The 24,315-nt window shown below is 40.5% G+C and overlaps 1 protein-coding gene across 1 annotated transcript in view; it reads right to left on the bottom strand.

Annotated features, from left to right (window-relative positions):
• Positions 1-933: 933 nt before the first annotated feature.
• Positions 934-24,315, bottom strand: part of dcaf13 (ddb1 and cul4 associated factor 13) — a 61,547-nt gene continuing 38,165 nt past the window's right edge. The window contains exons 8-10 of the mRNA XM_078539770.1: positions 18,586-18,750; positions 1,413-1,548; positions 934-996 (exon numbers count right to left, since the gene is read on the bottom strand). Coding sequence (XP_078395896.1) covers positions 934-996; positions 1,413-1,548; positions 18,586-18,750 — 364 coding nt within the window. The remainder of the gene's footprint in view (positions 997-1,412; positions 1,549-18,585; positions 18,751-24,315) is intronic.

The raw sequence follows: 24,315 nt of genomic DNA, 5'->3' as shown, positions 1-24,315 counted from the left end.
ACTGGCCAGAAAATAGGCCCCACAATGGAATCTTCCAGTTATGAGTGAATGCAAGTAACTTCACAGAATTACACTAGTAATGTTATTTTATCAGAGAATCTCAATGCAGTCTCACCATTTAGTTTGATGGCAAACATTCCGAAGAGTTTAAATTTCTTGGGAGTTCAAGAAATGATAACATGTATGTTGAACTAGATATCCAGAATATGCCGAAGGAAGCTGCAGCCAAACTGTGTAAAGTGCTCTGGTCCCTCATTACTGCATCCAGCTCTGGTCACCAAGACACATAAATGACAGTTAACAGCTAGGTGCAATATGTGTCCCCCAGTCAATTGGTTGAGCAAGAGGGAAAGACTGAAAAGGACTTGGACTTTTAAGACTTAAAGTGAAATGATCATATATAGCCATGTACAAAATAATTGAAGGGAATGGAAACAATAAATCCAAAATTGCTTGAAATTAAAATGCTCCTATTCTATCTTCGAATGTGAGTTAGGAAGTTCTAATAAAAATATCAAATTAAACGTGGTTCATTACGTGTTTACAAGGTGCTAACAACCAACTGAAAATGTTTTTTGAATGCAAATCAACTACTAAGGCTAACGTGATGTTAAAAAAAAGGATTAAGTATGAAACAAAGCTTTTGACAAAACTATTGCCAGATCCTGCGCAATGTGTAGGAATCTCATCACATACTGGATAGAGTAATGATAACTTCCTCTTTCGTAAGACAGGTGGTTCAAAAATGAACTAATTGAATAGCATAGCTGGCATCCACAGATGCTGCCAGACCTGCTGAGTGTTTCCAGCACTTTGTTTTTATTTTAGATTTCAAACATCCACAGCATTTTGCTTTCATATTAAAGTTGATGGGTTGTTGCTCTTAAGAATCTTCAAATCGCTGATTATTTTATTAATATACTTTAAGTTTTACTACACTGATATTGTTGCAAGAATCAACATAGCAGAACCAATTGGTTCTTGCAGTATTCCACACTGTAGAACAATGCATCAGTAGTCAAAAAGTTATCATCTAAATGTTTCTGTAACAAGTTAGGACTAGATGTGGCTTTCGGCATTTACACTTATTTAATGCCATCTAACTTGTAATGTGCTTTCCAACTTTCTACCATATTTCAAATACTGATTTTATAAAATGAGACTGTTGCAATTAAATGTGTGTAATGAAATTCTCCATAAGCACTCCTGTACTATTAACTAGAAAGTTGCTTGGGTAAATTATTCAAAAGTTTAAAAGGAATGCTCAAATAACCATATAAGCAAACAACATGGAAACAAATCTCAGGATTTCTATATAATACTAACAGGGAACTAGTGATTAGGTATTAGTCATCATGCACATTCTTATCAGAATGAATACAGCGAGGATTCTTTTAAATGCTATAACTTACCACACCAAGCTTTTCAGAAGCATTAGCCTTCCACAGACGGATATTCATTTCATCAGAGCCGCATAGTATGTACTTGTTGTCAGCAGACCACTTTACACACATAACGTGCTGCATACGTTTTGTATGGTACACCTCCCTAGGAAGTAAAGTGATATTAATGGAAAGAAACTTTACTTACTTATGGATCAATCTCAAAGAAACAAATGAACATACAACTGGTACTGCCATCAGTGAAGGAAGCAAAGCATCAAATTCAAATCTTGTTTTGTTTATTACCATTAATGGTATTTTTCTCAAAGGGTATGTCCATGGTAGAAATTATACTCAAATTACACATTCACTTTCTGTACAAATTCCTGTATTTTCAATCATTTCTGCAACAAGTTAAAATAACTGTGGAATCTAGTTCACACGTAATACAAAACATTTACATTGCCAAGATTATTCAAGAACAGTTGTGACGTACAAAAATCTGAATTTGTGAAACGTGGATAAAATAAGAGAAAAACAAGTCAACAACACTTTTCTGGTTGGCATCAAGTGCATATAGTGTTTCCACATGAAGTTAGGATCATGGCAGATTTAAAAAAGGAAAATGGCACTAGCTGATGCTAACAAATGAAGGATCAGTCAAAAGGAGTCTTAGGCAAATAGCTTTTTTTTAAAAACAATGACATTTTATTTCTGTCAAAAGTATATTTTTCAAGTTCAGCAGTACCACCAGTGCAAAATCATAAGCGCCTAAGAAATAGGAGCCGAAGTAGACCATTTGGCCCTGAGAACCTGCTCAGTCATTCAACAAGATCATGGCTGATCTTCTACATTAATTAGACTTTTTTGCACTATCCCCATATCCCTTGATACTGCATCCAAAAATCTATCAACCTCTGCCTTAAGTGTACTCGACAATTGAGCACCCACTGCTCTTTGGGGTACAGAACTCCAAAGATTCACAACCCTTCAAGTGAAGAAACTTCTCCTTGCTTCAGTCCTAAATGTCTGACTCCTTAGTCTAAGATGGGGTCTAGATTCCACAGCCATGAGAAACATTTTCTCAGCATCTACCTTGTCAAGTCACTTAAAAAATTTATTTCAATTTCATCACCTTCAATTAAATCCTTCTAAACTCCAGGGAATATAGGCCTAGTCTACTCGATCTCTCCTCATAGGACGATTCCATCATCCTAGGAACCAGTCTAGTGAACCTTTGCTGCATTCCCTCTTGGATAATTATGTCCTTCCTTAGGTATGGAGACCAAAATGGCACACAGTACTCCAGTGTCAAGTGTGATCTCACCAATGCCCTGTATAATTGCAACAAGAATTCTTTACTTTTATACTTCAATTCCTTTGTGACAAAAGCTAACATACTGTTTGCCTTCCTAATTGCTTGCTGTAGCTGCATGTTAACTTTGTGATTCACATACAAGGACATCCAGGTTCTTCTGAATGCAAACATTTCCAATTTCTCAGCATTCAAAACATATTCAGTTTCTTTTACTTTTTCCTATCAAGGTGAATAACTTCACACTTCACCACATGATAATCCATCTGCCATGTTCTTGCCCACTCACCCAATCTGTTTATATTCCTCTGCAAGCTTATTATATGTTTCTCATGTTTACTTCCCACCTAACTTTCTAATGTTAGCAAACTTGGAATTGTTGGGATCAGGGGATTTGTCGCCAGCTAATCCCTTTAATTTCTCCAGTACTATTTCTATACTTTTACTGATTTCTTGGAGCTCTTCATTCTCGCTAGACCCTTGGCTTCTCATTATTTTTTGTGTCTTTCAATGTGAAGACAAATGGAAAGTGTTCAGTGTCTCTGCCATTTCCTTATTTCCCCATCATAATTACACTGGTCTCTTACTCTAATGGGCCCTCATTTACTTTCATGGAATTCTTAAATAAAAATAAATCAATCTATTTAAAAATCTGTAGAAACATTTACAATTTGTTTTTACATCTCTTACTAGTCTACTCTCATGTTCTCTTTTATCAATTTTTTCGCCCTCCTTTGCAAATTCTAAATTCCTCCCAATCCACAAGCTTGCTACGCTTCTTGGCAACATAATACACCTCCTCCTTTAATCTAATATTATCTTTAACTATTTGTCAGTCACAGTTGGACTACATTTTCTGGGGGTTTGTGTGTGTTAAATGCGTGTACTGTTGTAAATTATATATTAATTCTTTAAATGCTCGCCATTGCTTGTTCACCATCATATCTTTCACAGTAAATTCACCCATCATACCTACTTAATTTTGTTTCAATTTAAGACCCTAGTTTTGGACTTAAAATCACTTTCAAAACTATAAAATTCTACCATATTATGGTCACTCTTCCGTGGAGGAACAAGATTATGAACCCTTTCTCATTGCACTATACGAGATCCAAAATGGCCTGTTCCTTAGTTGGTTCTTTGACATGCTGATCTAGAGTATACTCCATGAATTCGCCCTCCAGACTATTACTGCAAAGTTAGTTTGTTAAGTCTATATGAGGATTAAAGCCCCATGATTGCTGAATTACCCTTATATGCAGCTCTAATTTCCTGATTTATACTCTGCCCTACATTACAACTACAGTTAAGGGGCCTATATACAACTCTGACCAATGTTTCTGCCACTTGCTGTGTCTTATCTCTACCCAAACTGATTCTACTTGGATTTTCTGAGCAAAATCCTTTTCTCTTTGATTCATCCTATCTCATCAGAGCTACCTGTCCTCCTTTCCATTTTACCTATCTCTTCTAAAAGTTAAGCATCCTAGAATATTTAGTTTTCAGCCTTAGGTCAATTTGCAACATGTCTGTAATGGCCATCAGATCAAACATACTCATTTCTATCTGCGCTACTAATTCATTCAATTTATTGTAAATGCGTCATGCATTCACATATGGTGCCTTTAGCTTTGACTTGTTTTCTAATTTTCTCTGACATCACCTTAGTCACTAATGCCTTATTTCCTTTGTTACCCTCACCATCCTCCCTGGCACACCCAGCTTACTTTTACCCAAAACACTGTTTTATTCTAGATCTTTGACATTTCCCTTGGTGCTTTTGACTTTACTTTTTCATGAATCCTCCCACCCCCTCCTTTATTAAGCTATGTCTAGTAAAATCAAAACGAAATAGCCCATTAAGTCTACGTTTCAAAATTAAACAATTTCAAAGATTAAGTTTATAAAGATTAAATGCTTCACTTTAAGTAATTAAAGTGAATTAAACTGTACACAGCAAGATACAGGGATTTTTCTATCGAATCACAAATATCGCATTGATGACTCTGGTCCCAGAAAGTCATACCTTTTAAGATTGTAAAGCCCGGTTATAAGGAGGTTATTTTTGTCAAGGAAGCACAAGTAATTAATAATATCTTGCTTTAGTGTTGATGGGAAGATGTACAGAAGTTTGTTTTCCTTAAATCTTAGTCCAATTATAGGTAAATTAGCAAAATGGTTGAAGTCAACACATGCAAATCTCACCATATTATTTTATGCATACAGGATGGTGTTGAAAGCTACTTCGAACAGGGTTTAGAACTTCCATTACATAGTACAACTGCTTGCCATGCAGATAGTGATCATTCATCTGGTGGTACTAACTCCGCCCACTTCCACCTCAGCCTTCCACACTTCAGATGAAGTTTAATTCAAGCTAGAGGAAGAGCACTTCATCTTTCTATTACAATGTTCCTGACTCAGCATGGAATTCAGCAATTTCAGACCATAGCCACTTCTTCAAACAGCTGGTGCTTGTTTATGACATACACATGAAAAGAAAGGAGTAGTAGGCTATTCAGCCCCTCGAGCCTGCTCTGCCATTCGATAAGGGCATGTCTGATCTGTTTGTTTTGAATTCCACATTCCCATCTACTCCCGCTAATCTTTGATTCTCTTGCCTAACAAGAATCCCAATGACCCCACCTCCACCGCCTTCTGAGGCAGAGCTCCAAAGTCGCACAACCCTCTCAGAGAAAAAAATTCCCCTCATCTCTGTCCTAAAAGAGCCTCCAATTTTAAAACAGTGCCCCCTAGTTCTGGGCTCACCTACAAGAGGAAACATCCTTTCCATGTCCACCTTGTCAATACCGTTCAGAATCTTACTTCAATCAAGCCACCCCTCACTCTTCTAAACTCCAGTGGAAACAAGCCCAATCTGCTTAACCTTTCCTCATAAGAGAACCCGCTCATTCCAGGTATCAATCTAGTAAACCTCATCTGAACCGCCTCCAATGTACTTACCTTAAATGAGACCAAAACTGCACACAATATTCAAGATGTGGTCTCAGCAATGCCCTGTATAACTGAAGCATAACATCCTTACCTTTATGTTCAATTCCTCTTGTAATAAAGGACAGCATTTCATTAGCCATCTTAATTACTTGCTACACCTGCATACTAACTTTTTGTGACTCATGCACTATAACACATAGATCCCTCTGCACCTTGGAATTCTGCAGCCGTTCTCCGTTTAAGTAATATTTTGCTTTTTTATTCTTCCTGCCAAAGTGAACAACCTCACATTTTCCCACTTTATATTTCATCTGCCATAATTTTGCCCACACTCAATCTATTTCCGTCTGCAACCTCATGTTCTCTTCACAACATACTTTCCTGCCTATCTTACTGTCGTCTGCAAATTTAGCTAGCATGCCTTCACTCCCCTTAAGTCCAGCACAGACACCTGCAGGACTCCACTTGTCACATTCTGCCAATCAGAAAAAGGCCCATTTACACATACTCTGTTTTCTGCCAGCCAGCCAATCTTCTATCCATGCTAATACATTACCCCCTACACCATGAGCTTTTATTGCTGCAATAACCTTTGATGTGGCACCTTATCAAATTCTGGAAATCCAAGTACAGCACATCTACAAGCTTCCCTTTATCCACAGTGCATGTTACTCCTTCAAAGAGCTCCAATAAATTGGTTAAACATGATTTCTCTTTCACAAAACCATGCTGACTCTTCCCAATTACCTTCAGTTGCTCTAGGTGTCCAGCTATAACCACCGTAATGATTGATTCTAACATCTTCCTCATGACAGGCATCAAGCTAACTGGCCTATAAGTTCCTCGTTTTCTGCCTCTCTCCCTTCTTGAATAGAAGGGCTGTATTTGCTACTTTCCAGTCTAATGGAACCTTTCCAGATTCTAGGGAATTTTGGAAAATTAACACCAACGCATCTATTGCCTCATGAGCCACCTCTTAAGACCCTAGGATGAAGTCTATCAGGGCCCAGAGACTTGTCAACCCATAGCTCCAGTTTGCTCAGTACTGCTTCCCTAGTGATTGTAATTTCACTAAGCTCCCCTCTCCCTTCCACCTCCTGATCTACAGCTATTACTGGAATGTTTTTGTATCCTCTGTCGTGAAGACAGAAACAAAATATTTGTTCATTTCATCCGCCTTTTCCTTATTAGCTACTAGTAACTCCCCATTGTCACCCTCGAGAGGACCAACACTCACCTTCCTTACTTTCTTCCTTTCTAAATGCCTGTAGAAACTCTTGCTATCAGTTTTTTCATTTCTAGCTAGCTTCCTCTTAGAATAACTCCAATGCATACTACACCTCTTTCCCCTGTGAACTGAATTCCCACATAAACCTAATTTGCCACTTAATCTCCATCTCACTCAGGCTTAGTCACCTGTCCCCTCGCACGCCCCTTACTGTTCCTTTAGGCCGATTTATTGGACTGAATTTTGCAGTCAGCGGTGAAGCAACGGCACTCCCCAATAACCTCAAAGAAAGTTGCCCACAAAGTTCAAGTGATCACCATGGTGCTGTATTCCCTTTTCTTAATGGAAATTAATCTGGCAGAGTCAAGGGGTTCCTTAGGCATCCAACATTGATTTCAGGAAGCAGGGTAAGCAGCCAATCATTATTAAGTATTTCCATAGACAGCAAAGTCAATTATGCGACAAAAAATTTGAAGAAAGTTTGCTAAAGTAATCTTGCTTAATTTCTCGATACAAGGCCCTTGTTTACATTGAAAAGAACATTAATCTGTGCTCAAACTGCAAATTTCTGCTAAACCATGATCAAAAGCTTTTAAAAGTTGTATTAAAATCAATATGCAACATCATTGATCAATGGGACAAAGAATTACTTTCGTTTCAACTTCTTCAGTATTAGCATTATTAAATTCATATCTACAAAATAAAGTAAAACATTTTAGCTTTTTGTTTTATAAATGAAGTAAAAGCTCTACAGAATAAATTTGTGATGCGTAAACACCTAAATATAACTAAACTTCACTTTCAAAAATTAAAATAACTATTTAAGCCTGCAATATACTCATGGAAAACAGATTTCATACAGACTAGAGGATTGCTTTGAAAAATATTCATCCCCAAAAAGTAGCATCCTTCAGAATAGCTCCTCACAATTCCCAGTTTATCAATTCGACATAAACAATCTGAACCTGCAGTTATTTAAAGTTACTTGAACTGATCAAGAGATGGTGATAAAATGAATTGTACAGTATTGGAAAGTTCAAGCCTCAGGGAAGCAATTTATCCAGACATGGATGTCAAAGAGTCATAAAGGCGAAGGAGGTAGCCATTTGGCCCATCGGGTCCATGCCAGCTCTACGTAGAGCAATCCAGCCAGTCCCATTACTCTGCACTATCCCTATCGCCCTGCTAGATTATTTACCTCAAATATCCATCCAATTTCTTTTTGAAGACATTGATTGCCTCCGCTTCCATCACCCTGGCAAGCAGCAAGTTCCAGGTCATTACCACTTGCTGTGTAAAAATGTTGTTCCTCACATCTCTGTTCCTCTTGCCCAAACTCCTGTGTCCTCTCGTCCTTGTACAACCATCTAAGAAGAACAGCTTTTCTTTGTCTACCATATACCTTGTACATCTCCAACAGATTTCCCCTCTATCTCCTTTGCTCTATGGAGAACAACCCCTGCTTCTCTAACCTCACACTGAAGGTAACATCCCTCATCCCTGGAACCATTCTGATAAATCTCCTCTCAAGGATCTTCCTAAAATATGGTGACCAGAACTGGGTGCAATACCCCTAGTTGTAGCCTAACCAGAGGTTTATAAAGGTTCTGCAAACCTTAATTTTGTACTCAATATATCTATGCTTTGCTAACTACTCTCTCAATGTCTTACCACCTTCAAAGATCTATGCATATGAACCCCAAGTCACTTTGTCACTGTCATAAGAACTGTGCTGTTCGGCAAGCTGAGATTTTCTTTCCAACTCTAATTTTTAAAAATCATTTGAATTTAGTGTTAATGCACACAACCCACTGCTGACAAATAATCCTAAACTTTGAAGTCAGGTTTTCCACACCCATGGAAATACTGCCATCTACTGTGTATATGTCTTTCACTTCTCTGGAATATTTTCAGACCTACATATTTTTTTTTAAAGCTTGTCACATCCAGGCCATTTCAGTAAATCTTCACACTCTGAGCTCTTCAATATCCTATGCCCAGTTTGAAACCCCGTGATCCTGTACTATTTCAAGGTTGCTATTTCACATTCCCATATGCATTTTTCATACAAACTATGCAACATCCTTCACCAATCAACAAGACACAGAAGAAATTACTCCCCAATAAAATCATCATCCTTTTCAGCATATTTTGATCCAAAAATTCAATTAAGATTTTCAAATCCCATCCCTGCTGAAGTAGTATCAACAATCACCCCTCTCCCAAAGTAGTTTGCCAGAACCCCTTCCCTACTGAGGCATTGCTCCTTGCCTCCTCTTGTAGAAAGGTTCCTCACCTATCCCCAGTAAAGGGCGTGTTTCATTTCACTCCCCTTCCTTCTCCTCTTTGCCCTCATCCCAATTTGTCTGAGTCACGAAGTCATGTCAACTCTCTGTAGAGAAAACCAGTCAGTCCCATTCCTCCACATCTATCACCATAGCCTTGCAAGTTTATTACCCTCAAGTGCCCATCCTGTTTCCCTTTGATGTCATTGATCATCTCTGCTTCCACTACTCTCATGGGCAACGAAATCCAGGCTATTACCAGTCGCGCAAAAAAAAATCTTCCTCACAGCTCCCTGCATCTCTTGTTCAAAGCCTCACATGTGTCCTAGTCATTGTACCGTCAGCTAATGGGAACAGCTGTTCTTTGTCTACAATATCTAAACCTGTCATAATCTTGGACACCTTTACCAAATCTCCCCTCAATCTCTTTTGCTCCAAGGAGGAGAACAACCCCAGATTCTCCAGCTTAACTGTGTAGCTAAAGCCCCTCATCCTGGAACCATTCTGGTAAATCTTCCCTGTAACTTCTCAAGGACTTTCACATCTTTCCTAAAGTGTGGCAACCAGAACTGAATGCAATACTCTGGTTGTAGCCTAACGAAATCCTTATAAAGGTTTAGTATAATTTCCCTGTTTTTGTACTTAATGCTTCTATTTATGAAGCTCAAGATCCCTTATGTTTTGCTAAACACTCACGCATATGCCCTGCTACCTTCAAAGATCTATGCACGTGCACCCCCCAGGTCCCACTGTCCTTGCACACTCATTTAAGGCTGTGCCACTAAGTGTACATTGCCTCTATCCCTTCTGCCAAAACTCATCAGCTCATACTTCTCTGTAAGTTCCATCTTTCACTTGTCTGCCCATTCTGCTTGCCTACCTACCCTGGAGGACACCTGTCTACCATCCTCCAGTCTGAAAAACAACCATTTACCATGACTAGCTGTTTTCTGTCCTTAAGCCAAATTTCTTTTATCCAAGCTGACACTGATCCTCCAATTCCATGAACCACAAAGTTGTTAACCAGCTTTCTATGTGGTATTTCGTCAAATTCTTGGTTAAAATCCATATAGATATCAACTGCATTCCCTTCATCAACCTTCTCAGTTACTTCATAAAAAACTTCAAAAAGTCAAACATGATCTGTCTTTTACATATCCTTGCTGTCTCTCCTTAATTAACTCAAACCTCTCCAGATGCATGTTGATTTTTTTCCGATTATTGTTTCTAAAACCTGACCCACCATTGATATCAAACTGACTGGCTTGTAGTTACTTGGGCTGTCCTTACACCTTTTCTTGAATAAAAGGTGTCACATTTGCCATTCTCCACTGTGACTGCAGCTATGACAGAAAAGGCACATTGAACACAAATTTTGTTGAAGCACATGAATGGTGATTAAGACCACCATCTTAGAAAAGCGCCTTGTACTGTACTGGTATGAATTTTCCTATTTCATATCAGTTACACTAAGCAAGAGCAGTAACTTAGTACAAATTAGAGACAGTTTATACTGTAGGCTCATGCCCAGTGGGAACAACGTTTAGATACAGAAGCCTTACAGTTTACACAGATAAACTTTCAAACTGCCAACCTGGGTTGGATCGGCACCCAGGTGAAAATACTAGTTTGATTATTTGGACTTAGATAAATTAAAAATTTAACCAGAGAACTAGATTTTAAAATATTAAGATTTGTGCAACTTACTCAACCACATTTGGGCAAAACCAATAAACACGATTTAAAAATTAGGTACACCAGCCTTTTAAAAGATTTTTCACGAGGGGAAAAACCAAGCTAGTAACCAGTTCTGAAAAGGTACTTTTTTTTTTTGTTTAGAAGGTAGGTAAGATTCTGGACTAAGAAAAAGTTCCACCCCTGGCACCAATATGAATGGCTCAATATTCTGTTCAATACCCTTAAGTATTGAAATAAAAACACATTCATTTTGGGGTGTAGGCATCACTGGCAAGGTCAGCATTTATTGCTTATCCCTAATTGCTCTGGAGAATTTTGTGGCAGTATTTCATGAATGGAAGAATTTTTTCAAAAATCAGATTAAAAACGAAAATCTGCATTTTCTGATTCTCAGAAGTAAGGTAATGACAAAGCAAAGCATTAAGTTCTTTTTAATCGATCCCATTGCAGAACTACTTGATCATAATGCATCTTAATGAAACATGTCATTTTTAAAATTTCATAATACTGATACACAATGGAAGTGATTATAATTATATTAATTATATAAATTATAATCTAATGCTATGTTATAATGTTTAAACTTCTTCCTCTATAGCCATCAATTCCAAAGGATATACTTTGCAGCAGATTATTTCAAAATTTGTTTTTGGGATGTGGCCAACATTGACCAGCCTACATTTAATGCCCATCTCTACTTGCCCTGAGGTGGTGGCAAAATCCCTCCTCCTTCAACCACTGCAGTCCTTGTGCTGCTGGTGCTTCCATGATAGTATTAGGTAAAGAATTCACATTTAATGTTCCAGTAAAATGAGAAAACAAGATAGCAAAGTCAGAATGGTATCTGACATGGAGGACGACTTTGAAGTTATAGTGTTCCCATGACATAGCTGTTCTTCCCCTTCCCATCGATGGAAGTTGCAGGGGAGGGAGATCCTGTTGAAGTAACCTTGGTATGTTTCTGCAGTGTATCTTGTAGATAGTACATAACTGCAACCACAGGGACTGAGGCTGGAAGGGTTGTATGTAGAATCTAGTGCTCTGGGTGGTATTAAAATTCTAGAATACTAGCTGCACTTGTCTAGACTAAATTTTCTTTCTTTTTTCATGGGATGTGGGTGTCGCTGGCAATGCCAGCATTTGTTGCCTATCCCATTATGCCCTTGAACCGAGTGGCTTGCTAGGCCATTTCAGAAGGCAGTTAAGAGTCAACCACATTGGAGTCACATGTAGGCCAGAGCAGGTAAACATGGCAGGTTTCCTTCCCTAAAGGAAGTGAAACCAGGTGGGTTTTTACAAACATGATGATAGTTTCATAGTTACCGTTACTGAGACTAGCTTTATATTTCAGATTTTTAAATTAACTGAATTCAAATTCCACCAGCTGCCATGGTGGGATTTGAACCCATGCGCCCAGAACATTAACAGGTCTGATGAAGAGTCATACGGACTCGAAACGTTAACTGTATTCCTCTCCGCAGATACTGTCAGACCTGCTGAGTCTTTCCAGCTACTTTTGTTTTTGTTTCAGATTTCCAGCATCTGCAGTATTTTGCTTTTATGCCCAGAACATTAGCCTGGGTCTTTGGATAACTAGTCCAGCAACATTACCACTGTCTTCCCCCAGTGGCATAAATGATTGAGAGACTTTGATGATCAGCAGCTGAATCACTCACTGTGAAGTTCCTACCCTCTCCTTTATATTGGTGATAATGTACAATGCTGGTGCTGTTGTAAGTCAGGGGTGGTGGTTGAATCTCAACTTCTTCTAAATGGGCAGCGCCTGGCACTGGCAGCAGAAATTTTACACTTCCACTTGTCAACCCAAGTGTGGATGTTCTTCAGGTCTTGCTGTAGGTTGGCCCCCAGCTTCTTCATTAGGAGTTGAGTGGAGCAGAACATTGTAGAAATGTTAGTGAAAAATGCCACTCCTGACCTCATGATGGAGGGAAAGCCAATGATGAAGTGGCTGTGAATGCTACAATGATTGGCTCATAACAACAATAGTCACCTTCTTTTGTGCCAGCTATTCTTGAGGCACTGGAAGATTTTTCCGTTCACATTCATGCCTGGATCAAGAACTGCTATACAAGATCTACAGCATCACAGCCAGGCTGCTATCAGGGCCCATAATCTTGGCTGTGTTCATAACACTCAGCCACTTCTTATTGATATGCAGAGTTAAGTAATTTGGCTAAATGTTGGCATCTATAATAGCAGGGCCCTTGAGAAGAGGCCGGAATTGGATTGGCCTAATAGTGCTTGTGGTTAAAGGTATTAGCTTTGTCCACTTTAACCCTTGTAATCACATACAAGACTCCAAAATAGTTGAAAATGGGGCACTCATGGAGCATCTTCCTTTCAGCTGCCCGATAATCCACCATTGTTTTAAAATGAATGCAGTAGGGGTACAGAGCTTTTTTTCCGATATGTTGGTTGTTGTACTGCTTAGCTATCTATACATGCTGCTTTTGGTGTTAGCAAACAGGTGGGCTCTGTTCTCTAGCTTCATTTGATTGGTACCGGATGGTGCCTGATGCAGCTCCCACATGCCTTTTTCCACTCCCATAGAACCAGGTCTTGTCCTCTGACAAGATGGTAGAGGAGTGGGCATTTTTTTAAAATTAATTTGTTTGTTCCCGGGATGTGGGCATCACTGGCCAGGTAAGCATTTTTTGCCCATCCCCAATTGCCCTTGAGAAGGTGGTGGTAAGCTGCCTTCTTGAACTGCTGCAGTCCATGTGGTGTAGGTACAACCACAGTGCTATTAGGGAGTTCCAGGATTTTGACTCAGCGACAGTGAAGGAATAGTTATATAGTTCCAAGTCAGGATGGTTTGTGTCTCAGAGGGAAACTTGCAAGTGGTGGTGTTCCCCAGCATCTGCTGCCCTTGTCAGTCTAGGTGGTAGAGTTCACAGGTTTGGAAGTTGCTGTTGAAGAAGCCTTGGTGAGTTGCTGCAGTGCATCTTGTAGATGGTACACCATGCTGCCACTGTGCGTCGGTGGTGGAGGGAGTGAATGACCATAAGATGAAGGAGCAGAAGTAGGCCATTCGGCCCATCGAGTTTGCTCCACCATTCAATGAAATCATGGCTGATCTGAAAATCCTCAATTCCACTTTCCTGCCTTCCCCCCCCCCTAACTCTTGATTCTCTTACTGATTAAAAATCTGTCTATCTCAGCCTAGAATATATTTAACAACCAAGCTTCTACAACCTTCTGCGGTAAAGAATTCCAGAGATTAACTACCCTCAGAGAAGAAATTCCTCCTAATCTCTGTTTTAAATGGGCGACCCCTCACTCTGAGATCATGCCCTCTGGTCCTAGACTCTCCCACAAGGGGACACAACCTCTCAGCATCTACCCTGTCCAGCCCCCTAAGAATCTCATATATTTCAATAAGGTCACCTCTCATTCTTTTAAACTCCAATGAGTACAGGCCCAACCTACTCAACCTCTCCTCATAAGAAAATCCCTCCATACCCGGGATCAACCTACTGAACCTTCTCTGGACTTCTAAGGTGGTGGATGGAGTGCCAATCAAGCAGGCTGCTTTGTCCTGTCAAGCTTCTTGGCTGTTGATGGAGCTGCACTCATCGGGTCAAGTGGAGAGTATTCCATCACACTCCTGACTTGTGCCTTGTAGATGGGGGATAGGCTTCGGGGAGTCAGAAGTTATTCTCCGCAGATGTCCCAGCCTCTGATCTGTTATTGTAACCACAGTGTTTATATGGATGGTCCAGTTCAATTTCTGGTCGGTGGTAACCCCCAGGGTGTTGATAGTGGGGGATTTAGTGATCATAATGCCATTGAATGTCATGGGGTGATGGTTAGATTCTCTCTTGTTGGAGATGGTCATTGCCTGGCACTTGTGTGCCACGAATGTTATTTGTTGCATCAGCCCAAATCTGAATATTGTCCAGGTCTTGCTGCACATGGACACGGACTGCTTCAGTATGAGAGTCGTGAACGGTGAACATTGTGCACCATCAGCAAACATCCCTATTTCTGAACATATGCTGGAGGGAAAGTCATTGATGGAATAGCTGAAGATGGCTGGGCCTAGAACACTACCCTGAGGAACTTCTGCAGCAATGTCCTGGGACTGATATGATTGACCGCCAACAACCACAACCATCTTCTTTTGTGCTAGTATGACTCCAACTAGTGGAGAGTTTTCCCCGATTCCCATTGAATTCAGTTTTGTTAGGGCTCCTTGATGTTACACTCGGTCAAATGCTGTCTTGATGTCAAGGGCAGTCATTCTCACCTCATGTTGGGCCATAAAATTAATTGAGATTGTATACAATTCAGTCTCTGAATGCCTGCAGCATCTCAGGGATATTCAACATGAAGCTTCTATATCTGTCCTTAGTCTGTCTCACTTAGAATGCTGGTAGTGGTTTTAGGGTCTCCTTGCAGTGAAGGTGAGACTTTGTCTTGGACTATGTTGTGGTCACTCTTACCAATGTCATTGTGTCTATTAGAGGCAGATCTGTCAGATTGGCAGGATGAGGTCTATTAGGTGGTTAGTGCCTCATTTTGATTTCCTCTCCCCTTGACACAGGCACAGTCTAGCTGTTATATCCAGTCAGTGATGGTACTACTGAACCACACTTAGTGGCCTAAGTCCCTCAGAGCACACCTGTGTCCTTACTTTCCACAGTGCTTCTTTCATGGAGTGCTACTAATTCATCAGCTATCTGGCGGAAGGATGGAAGATGGTAATCAGGAGTTTTCCATAGCCTTCTTTTGACCGGAGACTACAAGGCGCCATGGGTCTGAAGTCAACATGAGGATTCTCATGGCCATTTTAACCTAACTGCTTACTACTGCTCTTTATCCTTTGGTGGGACATGACATCTTAAACAATGGTGATGGATGAATTTACGATGTTACCTGCTGCAAATGATTTCGAGTATTATGTCAAGCTGTTTGTTGACTGTGGGACAGTTCTCCCAACTTAGGCACCGGTCTCCAGCCATTAGTGTGGAATGATTCTCCTTCAGTCTCATTCACTCCTCCTTTAGCTTTCCCTGCTACTTATTTTAGCCTTGCTGCTGCTTGTAGCTATACCTGCCAGATCATCTGCTGACATGGTATGCCACACTTGTCTGTCTTGCATCACCCTCACACATCCACTGTGGCCTGTCTGCAACCACTCTCTGACATCCTTCATCCAACTATGCTAGGCTGACCCCTCGTTCTGTTGCACTCCAGAAGAGATTGCTGTAGCTTTTCAGCTCTGATCAAATATCCAAAATACTGACATTTTCTTTTCTGGGTGCCACTTTTAAGAGTTCTCCCTCTTGCTATTTCATATATCTCTTCATTTGTCTTATGCTCTGTATATGGATTTTTCAGCATAGGTCTTAGCATGCATGCTTCACAGACCTCTTTTCTTCCACAGATCTTAACTTATTGTCCAGGTTTCTGAGGCATACAGGAAAGTGGGTAGATTGTAGCATCTTATGAGTTTTTCCCTTGTTACAAGCTTCAGTTTTTGCCTCAGCACTTTTACTTTCCTTTTTTGTCATTTTTAAAAAAATCTCTCCTGTTGATTGCTGCAATCATGAATGGAAAAGCAAAACAGAATTATGATTCAGCTAAGTGGGTGGATTAGAAACTGCACCATCAGTGGCCAACGCTTCCTTGGCATGGAGAAAGTACAATGGAGACAATGCTGAGTGTGAGGTTAAGGTTATACTGGTTAGTGGTCTTTGAATCTGGGACATCAGGCATGCATTGTTACCCTGCACAGCCAGCAACAGCCTGGTTTAGTCAGCTACTTAAATATAGGTTGGAATGGTCAAGCATCAATGGTAATCCTTCTTCCCACTTACAGTTCTATCATAGAGGCACAGATAAATGAAGTGAATTCTGATAATAAAAAGCAACCATTTTCTGGATACACTCACTGGTAGAAATATCTGAGCTGTCATTGTGGTTTTATGAGTTAAAAAAGTTCTCTCAGTAACACAGCAGGCTAAAATAAGACCGTTCACTCCTAGCCTTGCTACTCTCTCATTCTATTTTACACCTGCAGCATGTTGGATGTGGCACATCCAGATTGGAGGAAGACAGCATTGCTGTTAGGTCATAGTTGTCCTTGTCAGCCAGATGCACCCTGCTGAGGAAGCCAGCAGTGCACTCTGATGGAATGCTTTTTATACTATGTGAACAGAACACCATGGTCCTGATATTAATACAGGGATGAGAACTGAGCAGGGTTCAATGCCAGGGTTCAATATACAAATGCAACATCATGGGAACATGGGAATGTCCAATTTCAACAGGGATGCCTCATTATTATTTTACTTCATGGTTTTGCATCTCCAATACGTGCAAAAAAAAAAGTCTAGTTTACAGATGCAATAAAGGAGGACATCTGCAGATTCATGGTGAGGTTTTTGAAAGAGAAAATTAAGGAAAATATTGGCAAAGAGAGCAAAGGCTGTATCCAGGTTCACTATCAGCAGATGTTCTGCTGGGTGCAAGAAGGGCTAGGAGGGCAGTCCTCTTATCCATTAACTGGGGGGAAAAAACTGCCACTGCCACGAAGGTGGCATGGCTAGAGGTGGCCCACAAGGTGATCATGCAGGAGAATGACAATGAGGACCTGGACTGAGAATAGGTAGTGTTTGAATGACCGAACTGGAAGAGTCACAGATTGGCTGATATCCTGTAGTGTACTCCCTCTCACTTGCGTAATTGAGTGTACTCCATTCTCATCAGCCTCACATTCCTCTTTTTTTTAAGCCTCCGCTTGTCCCTTCCACTGCTAGTTACTCCATTCTTCCATGCAATCAGATAATACCTCAGTCAGTTCACCTCGTTCTCAGAGCACGTTTCTCAAATGCATGACAGTGCCACTCATGATGTATCTGCCGGTTGTCACTCACTGAACGCACTTCATCCACTGGATACACACATGCTTTAGAGCCATTCATAGGTCTGCTGTGTTAGCCTTGCAAGATATGAGGCATGGAATGCCTGGGAGAGGACAAGAAACGGGAGGTCTCCCACACATTGGGGAGGTTTACCCAGGAGAGGAGGAGCATTGGCGATTGGCAGCATATCGTTGGATAACCTTACTTGATAAAAATCTGTTGATCTCAGTCTTTAAAATTTCATCTGACTCAACATCTGACCTTTCAGGGTAGAAATTTCCAGATTTAAGGGGCCCCTTTGTTTCCCAGAGCAGTTTCATTCAGGTCTAACTCCATTAAAAAAAAACACAACAGACCAAGTATACTGGTAATACACTGACTGAAATCAATTTTTTTCTTTCTCAGAACTCTGATCAAGCTACTCCACCACACAGATGATTATTAGTTATAATCTAACCCATGGAACAGGAAGGAGATTGAAAATTCTAAGTCTCCAGGTCTAACATCCATCAAACATTTTTCCCAATTCTTATTGGAAGGAGTGTTTTCAACATAAATTCCTTTTCTCTTGGCGCAAAGAATAAAAAACTGAATGCAAAAGAAAATGCATTAGCATTGAATCCCAAACAATAGAACAGAAACAACAGCCAAGCAGAATCGCTTCTCATGATATCACTATACATGTTACTCTCAATCCATCTGCACTGAGAACCCCCAAACTGGTGATGAAATAAAACACAAAAAATAACAAATATAAAAAGTGAAGAAATGTTCATATTCTAATTGGTGAATTAACATAAAAAAAAATGTATATTTTAAAAAAATCACCAACCTGCTACGTCCCTTCTCTGTAGGGAAAATGCGTATAGATTTATCAAAGCTGGCCGAGACAAACTCTTTTCCTGTTGGAGAGTAATCAACATCAAGTACTGCTGATACGTGATCCATGTGCACAGTTAGGGGACTATCAAGGTAGCGCATGTCAAAGGTATATAAGCTGCATAAAGATAAGAAAATTGATGAAGAATTAGTCCATCATTACAAACTAAAATTTGGAGGTACTTTCTTCTTTTTTAAATACAATAAATGGCAGACAGGAAGAGATCTACTTGTCCAACTTGTTTTTAGGGGAAAAGAAGAGCATTTAAGAATATTGCATATACACATGATTCAAAGTTTGACTACAAAAGTTACCAATGAAAATGCCCATCATAAATTATTTCCCAAAAGGTTGTTTTTTTTAAAAAGTTACCTACTTTGATCTTATCAGTATTAACATTTCTAACACTGGGCATGTTGGATGTGGCACTTTCGAAAGTTCTGCAATTTTCAGAATTCTTTACCTTATTGAAAGAATCCTTCTTACTCTACTTCCACTATCTGGATTTTAGAAAGTAAAACTACTACGATGTTTTTTTAAAAAAATGCTTTAACTGCTTTTTGTGCAAGGGTTCACGTAGCCATAATAGCAAGTTAGGATAAAAAAAAAGACTGGTCAATAGTTTCAGATTTCTTCCTTTTCAAAACACATTGCATCCTAATTGGCAATGAAAAGCTATCCAGTGCCTTAGAAACAGAGAGTCTTACATCACAGGAGACCATTTGGCCCCATCACACCTATGTTTATGCTTTGAAAGAGCTGTCCAATTTAAACCCATACCCCAACTTTTTCCCCATGACTCTGCAAATTAGTCCTCTAAGTTCATATCCAATTGCCTTTTAGAATTTCCAGTAGTATATATCCACCCCCTTTTTGGGTACTGCATTTCAGATCTTAACCTTGTGTGTGAAGAAATGACTCATTTTCCCTCTTTTCCCAATTATTTTAAATCTATGGCCTCTCGTTACCAATCCTGTTTCTAGTAGAAACAGTTTCTCCCCATCCATGCGTTCAAAATCCCTTATAAATTTTAACTACTTCTGTAGGTTTCCCCTTAACCTTCCCTGTTTTGAGGAGAACAACTTCTTCAATATTTCCACAAACTGAATTCCCTCATCCCTTGTACCATCCTGGTAAACCTCCTCCTTAACCTTTCCAGGGCCTGGATATACTTCCTATAGTGTGGTGCCCCAAATTTTACACAACACTCCAGCTGAGGCTTAGCCAAAAATCTGTAAAGGTTTAGCATGGCTCCCTTGTTTTTGTATTCAGTATCTTTAACTACAAAGCCAGGTAACTTATTAAACTGCTGTCTCAACTTGCCGTGCCACTTTCATAGATTTGAGAGTATGCACCCCCAGGTTCCTCTGTTTTTGCAGCCCTCTCAAAACAGTACCATTTAGATTATTATATTCTATCCCATTGTTGTTTCTCCCAAAGTGCATCACTTCTAACTTAACCGCATTAAACTGCCATGTGTCTTCCCATTTCACCTGTTTGCCCATGACCAAATGAAGCATGTTACTATCATGGTCATGTTTACAACATGGTATAGGGTGTACAACTCCATACAAAGTCCAGTACAGTTATATAGAACACAAAAAGCCATGGCCCCAACACCAAACTCTGGGGGACCCACTCCATATTTCTCTCCAGTCAGAAAAACCATATGTTTACCACAGTGCTCTGCCTCTTATTCCTTAGCTATGGCTCTTGTACAAGAAAGCATCAATGTATCTTGAAGGAACTCATGCTTTGACAGACATTTCCCCAATTATAAACCTCATCTCAGAAGCCTGTACCATGTTAATAAACAAACTATTATGCTTACAGATAGCATTTTTATGGATGAGCAACATTGGCGTAATCACTTCCAGCACTGAAGAACTTCAGCTCTGATACTTAAAACTCCACGTATTCATTCCAAAATTTTACCCTAGATTAAGTAAGCTCAAGTCAATTCACAATTTGTGTCACATTAAACAAAAGCTAAGTCCAAGTGCTGAAGACTCCTACAAGTTTGGATCCATTAACAAAAAAAATAAAGATACATAAACAGAAGTGTTGGCAGACAGGTATTTCTGTAACTGCCATCATGAGCCCTGCATGGTGCGTTGCTTCCCTGGTGCCAGGGAAAAGGATATTCTGCAGGAGGAAGTGAGTGAGCCAGAAGTTGTGGTACATGACAGTAGCAATGACATTGAGAGGGCACATACTGAGAATCCAAGGTCAGATTTTCAGAAGCTAGGGAAGAATTTAAAAAGTAGGACCTCAAAGGTAATCATCTCTGGATTACTCCCACTGCTGTGTGCCAGTGAGAGTGAAAACAGGAAGATACGGAGGATCAATGCATGGTTTGAGGGAGTGCTTCAGATTCTTAGGGCGTTGAAGCCAGTTCTGGGCAGGAGGCACCTATTCAAAAGGGATGGGTTGCATCTCAACACAACTGGGGCCAACGTCCTCATGGGAAGGTTCATTAGTGTGGTTGGGAACTGTTTAAATTGGCAGGCAGAGGAGCACCAGCACATGGAAGTAAAAAAAGAATAAGGTGAGGGTTTTGGATAGTACTAGAAAAGGAAGCAGTACCATATTAGATAGGAGCAGACTAAGGAGGACAACAAGGAATACAAACACAGGTTTAGAATGCATGTATGTAAACGCACAAAGTGTATTGAATAAGGTTGGTGAGCAACAAGCACAATTAGCCATGTGGGAACGTGATATAGTGGCAACAATGGAAATGTGGTTTGAAATTGGTGAGGATTGGAGCTTAGTATTCAAGGATATAAAGAGATCAGGAAAGAAAAAAAGGCAAGTGGGTGACAGTATGGATTAGAAAAGACATTGTAGTTTTGGAATAAGAGGATGTCCTTGAAGGGGCAATGACAGAATCCATTTGCTTGGAGTTGAGGATCAAAAAGAGTATGATCATGCTACTGGGGATATTCAAATAGTGAGAGAGCAGCAAATCCACAGGAAAAATACAGAGATGGCAAGAACTATAGAGTGGTAAAGGGGGACTTTAAATACCCATATAGCGATTGGGATAGAGTTAGAGTGAAGGATAAGGAGAACAAGGAATTTCCTTGATCAGCAAGTCTTTGGTCCAAACTAGGAAGGAAGCATTGTTGGATCTGGTGCTGGGGAATGAGACAGACCAATTTTCTGTCGGAGATCACTTGGGTAAGAGTGATCATTGTGTCAGAAGTTTTAGGCTGGTATAGGAGAAGAGCAAGGAACAATCTAAAGTAGGATTAGCTTCGATGGGATGAGGGGGGGATTTAGGCAGGGTAAAATAGAACCAAAGGCCGACAGGAAAAACTGCAACAGAGAACTCTGAGGACAAGTTTCAGGTACAAAGTCAGGGCTCTTTGGAAGACAAGGGAGACAAGGGAAACAGAGAATATGAAGCAGCAAAAAATAACAAGTGCATGATGCATATCAGGTGAATTCTTCAAGCAAGAACCAGGCCAAATATAATAAGTTGAGAGGGGAAGTGAAGAGCAAAATAAGATCGACAAAGAGAAAGTATGAGAATAGTATGGCAATCAACACAAAAGGGAACCCAAAAATCTTCTACCAACGTGCAAACGAAAGACAGAATAGGTCCCATTAGGGACAAAGGGGTTGGGTGCAGGACAAGGCTAGAATACTTAAGTACCTCCAGTGTTTCGTAAGGAAGAGGAATCCGACAAAATATTGAGAGAATTGGAGATGGTAGAGGTAATGGGCAGGGTGTACTGGAAAGGCTGGCTATGCTTAGAGTTGATAAATCATCTGGTTGCTAAATCAAGTAGGGGTGGAGATAGCAGATGAGCTTGCCAATCTTCCCTAGACAGGTGGAGATGCCAGAGGATTAGAAAGTGGCAAATGTGACACCCTTGTTCAATAGGGGGTGTAAGGACATTCCTAGCAATTACAGTCTGGTCAGTTTAACATCAATGGTAGGTAAGGTTATAGAAACAATAAAGAGGGAAAAACAACAACAGGCACTGGGGAGGTTTAAGTTAATTAAGGAGAGCCAGCAAAGAGTAGTAAAGGGCAGATCGTGTTTGACCAATCGAATTGCATTTTCTGATGAAGTAACAGGGCGTGCGCATACACATGTGCACACGCACGCAGAGGTGTGGCAAACAGCGAGTATACCAATTCACTGCAACGGGATTTGGGATTCATGTGCATAGATCTTTGAAGGTGCCACAACTTATTGAGAGACTAGTTAGCAAAGCTTATGTAATCTTGGGCTTCATAGATAGAGGTATTGAGTACAAAAGCAGCGAAGTTTTGTTGAACCTTTATAAAGCTCTGGTTAGGCCACAACTAGGGTATTGCATCCAGTTCTGGTCGCCATACTTAAGGAAGGGTGTGAGGGTCCTTGAGAGAGTGCAGAGGAGGTTTACCATAATGGGTCCAAAGTTGAGGGGATTTAGCTCCAAGGTTAGGTTGGAGAAGCTGGGGTTGTTCCCCAAGGATTGAGGGGAGATTTGATAGTGGTATACAGGTTTACATGAGGTAGGCAAAGAAAAGCTGTTTCCATTAGATGATCATACAAGGGCTAGGGGGCACAGATTTAAGGCTTTGGGCAAGAGATGCAGGAGGGATGTGAAGGATTTTTTTTTAAAGCAGCGAGTGGTAATGACCTGGAACTCATTGCCTACTAAAGGTGGCAGAAGCAGAGAAAACAAATTATTTCAAAAGGAAACTGGATGGGCACTTGAAGGAAATAAACTTTGCAGGGTTAAGGGGTATCACAGAATCACAGTAACACACAGTGCAGAAGAGGCCTTTCAGCCCATCGAGTCTGCACCGACACGTGAGAAATATCTGACCTACCTACCTAATCCCATTTACCAGCACTTAGCCCATAGCCTTGAATGTTATGACGTGCCAAGTGCTCATCCAGGTACTTTTTAAAGGATGTGAGGCAACCTGCCTCCACCACCCTCCCAGGCAGTGCATTCCAGACCGTCACCGCACTCTGGGTAGAAAAAGGTGTTTCCTCACATCCCCCCTGCCCCTCACCTTGAACTTATGTCCCCTTGTGACTGACCCTTCAACTAAAGGGAACAGCTGCTCCCTATCCACCCTGTCCATGCCCCTCATAGTCTTGTACACCTCGATCAGGTCACCCCTCAGTCTTCTCTGCTCCAACGAAAACAACCCAAGTCTATCCAACCTCTCTTCATAATTAAAATGTTTCATCCCAGGCAACATCCTGGTGAATCTCCTCTGCATCCCCTCCAGTGCAATCACATCCTTCCTATAATGAGGTGGCCAGAACTGCACACACTACTCCAGCTGTAGCTTCACCAAGGTTCTATACAACTCCAACACGGTCTCCCTACTTTTGTAATCTATGCCTTGATTGATAAAGACAAGTGTCCCATATGCCTTTTTCACCACCCCACTAACATGCCTCTCTGCCTTCAGAGATCTATGGACACACACGCCAAGGTCCCTTTCTTCCTCAGAACTTCCAAGTGTCATGGCGTTCATTGAATACTTCCTTGTCAAATTATTCCTTCCAAAGTGTATCACCTCACACTTTTCAGGGTTAAATTCCATCTGCCACTTATCTGCCCATTTGACCATCCTGTCTATATCTTCCTGTAGCCCAAGACACTCAACCTCACTGTTAGCCACCCGGCCAATCTTTGTGTCATCCGGAAACTTACAAATCCT

This window comes from Cetorhinus maximus, chromosome 4, assembly GCF_964194155.1.
Source record: "Cetorhinus maximus chromosome 4, sCetMax3.hap1.1, whole genome shotgun sequence".
NCBI lineage: Eukaryota > Metazoa > Chordata > Chondrichthyes > Lamniformes > Cetorhinidae > Cetorhinus > Cetorhinus maximus.
The sequence above is the reverse complement of the archived record's forward strand: the minus strand, read 5'-3'. Positions and strand labels throughout refer to the sequence as shown.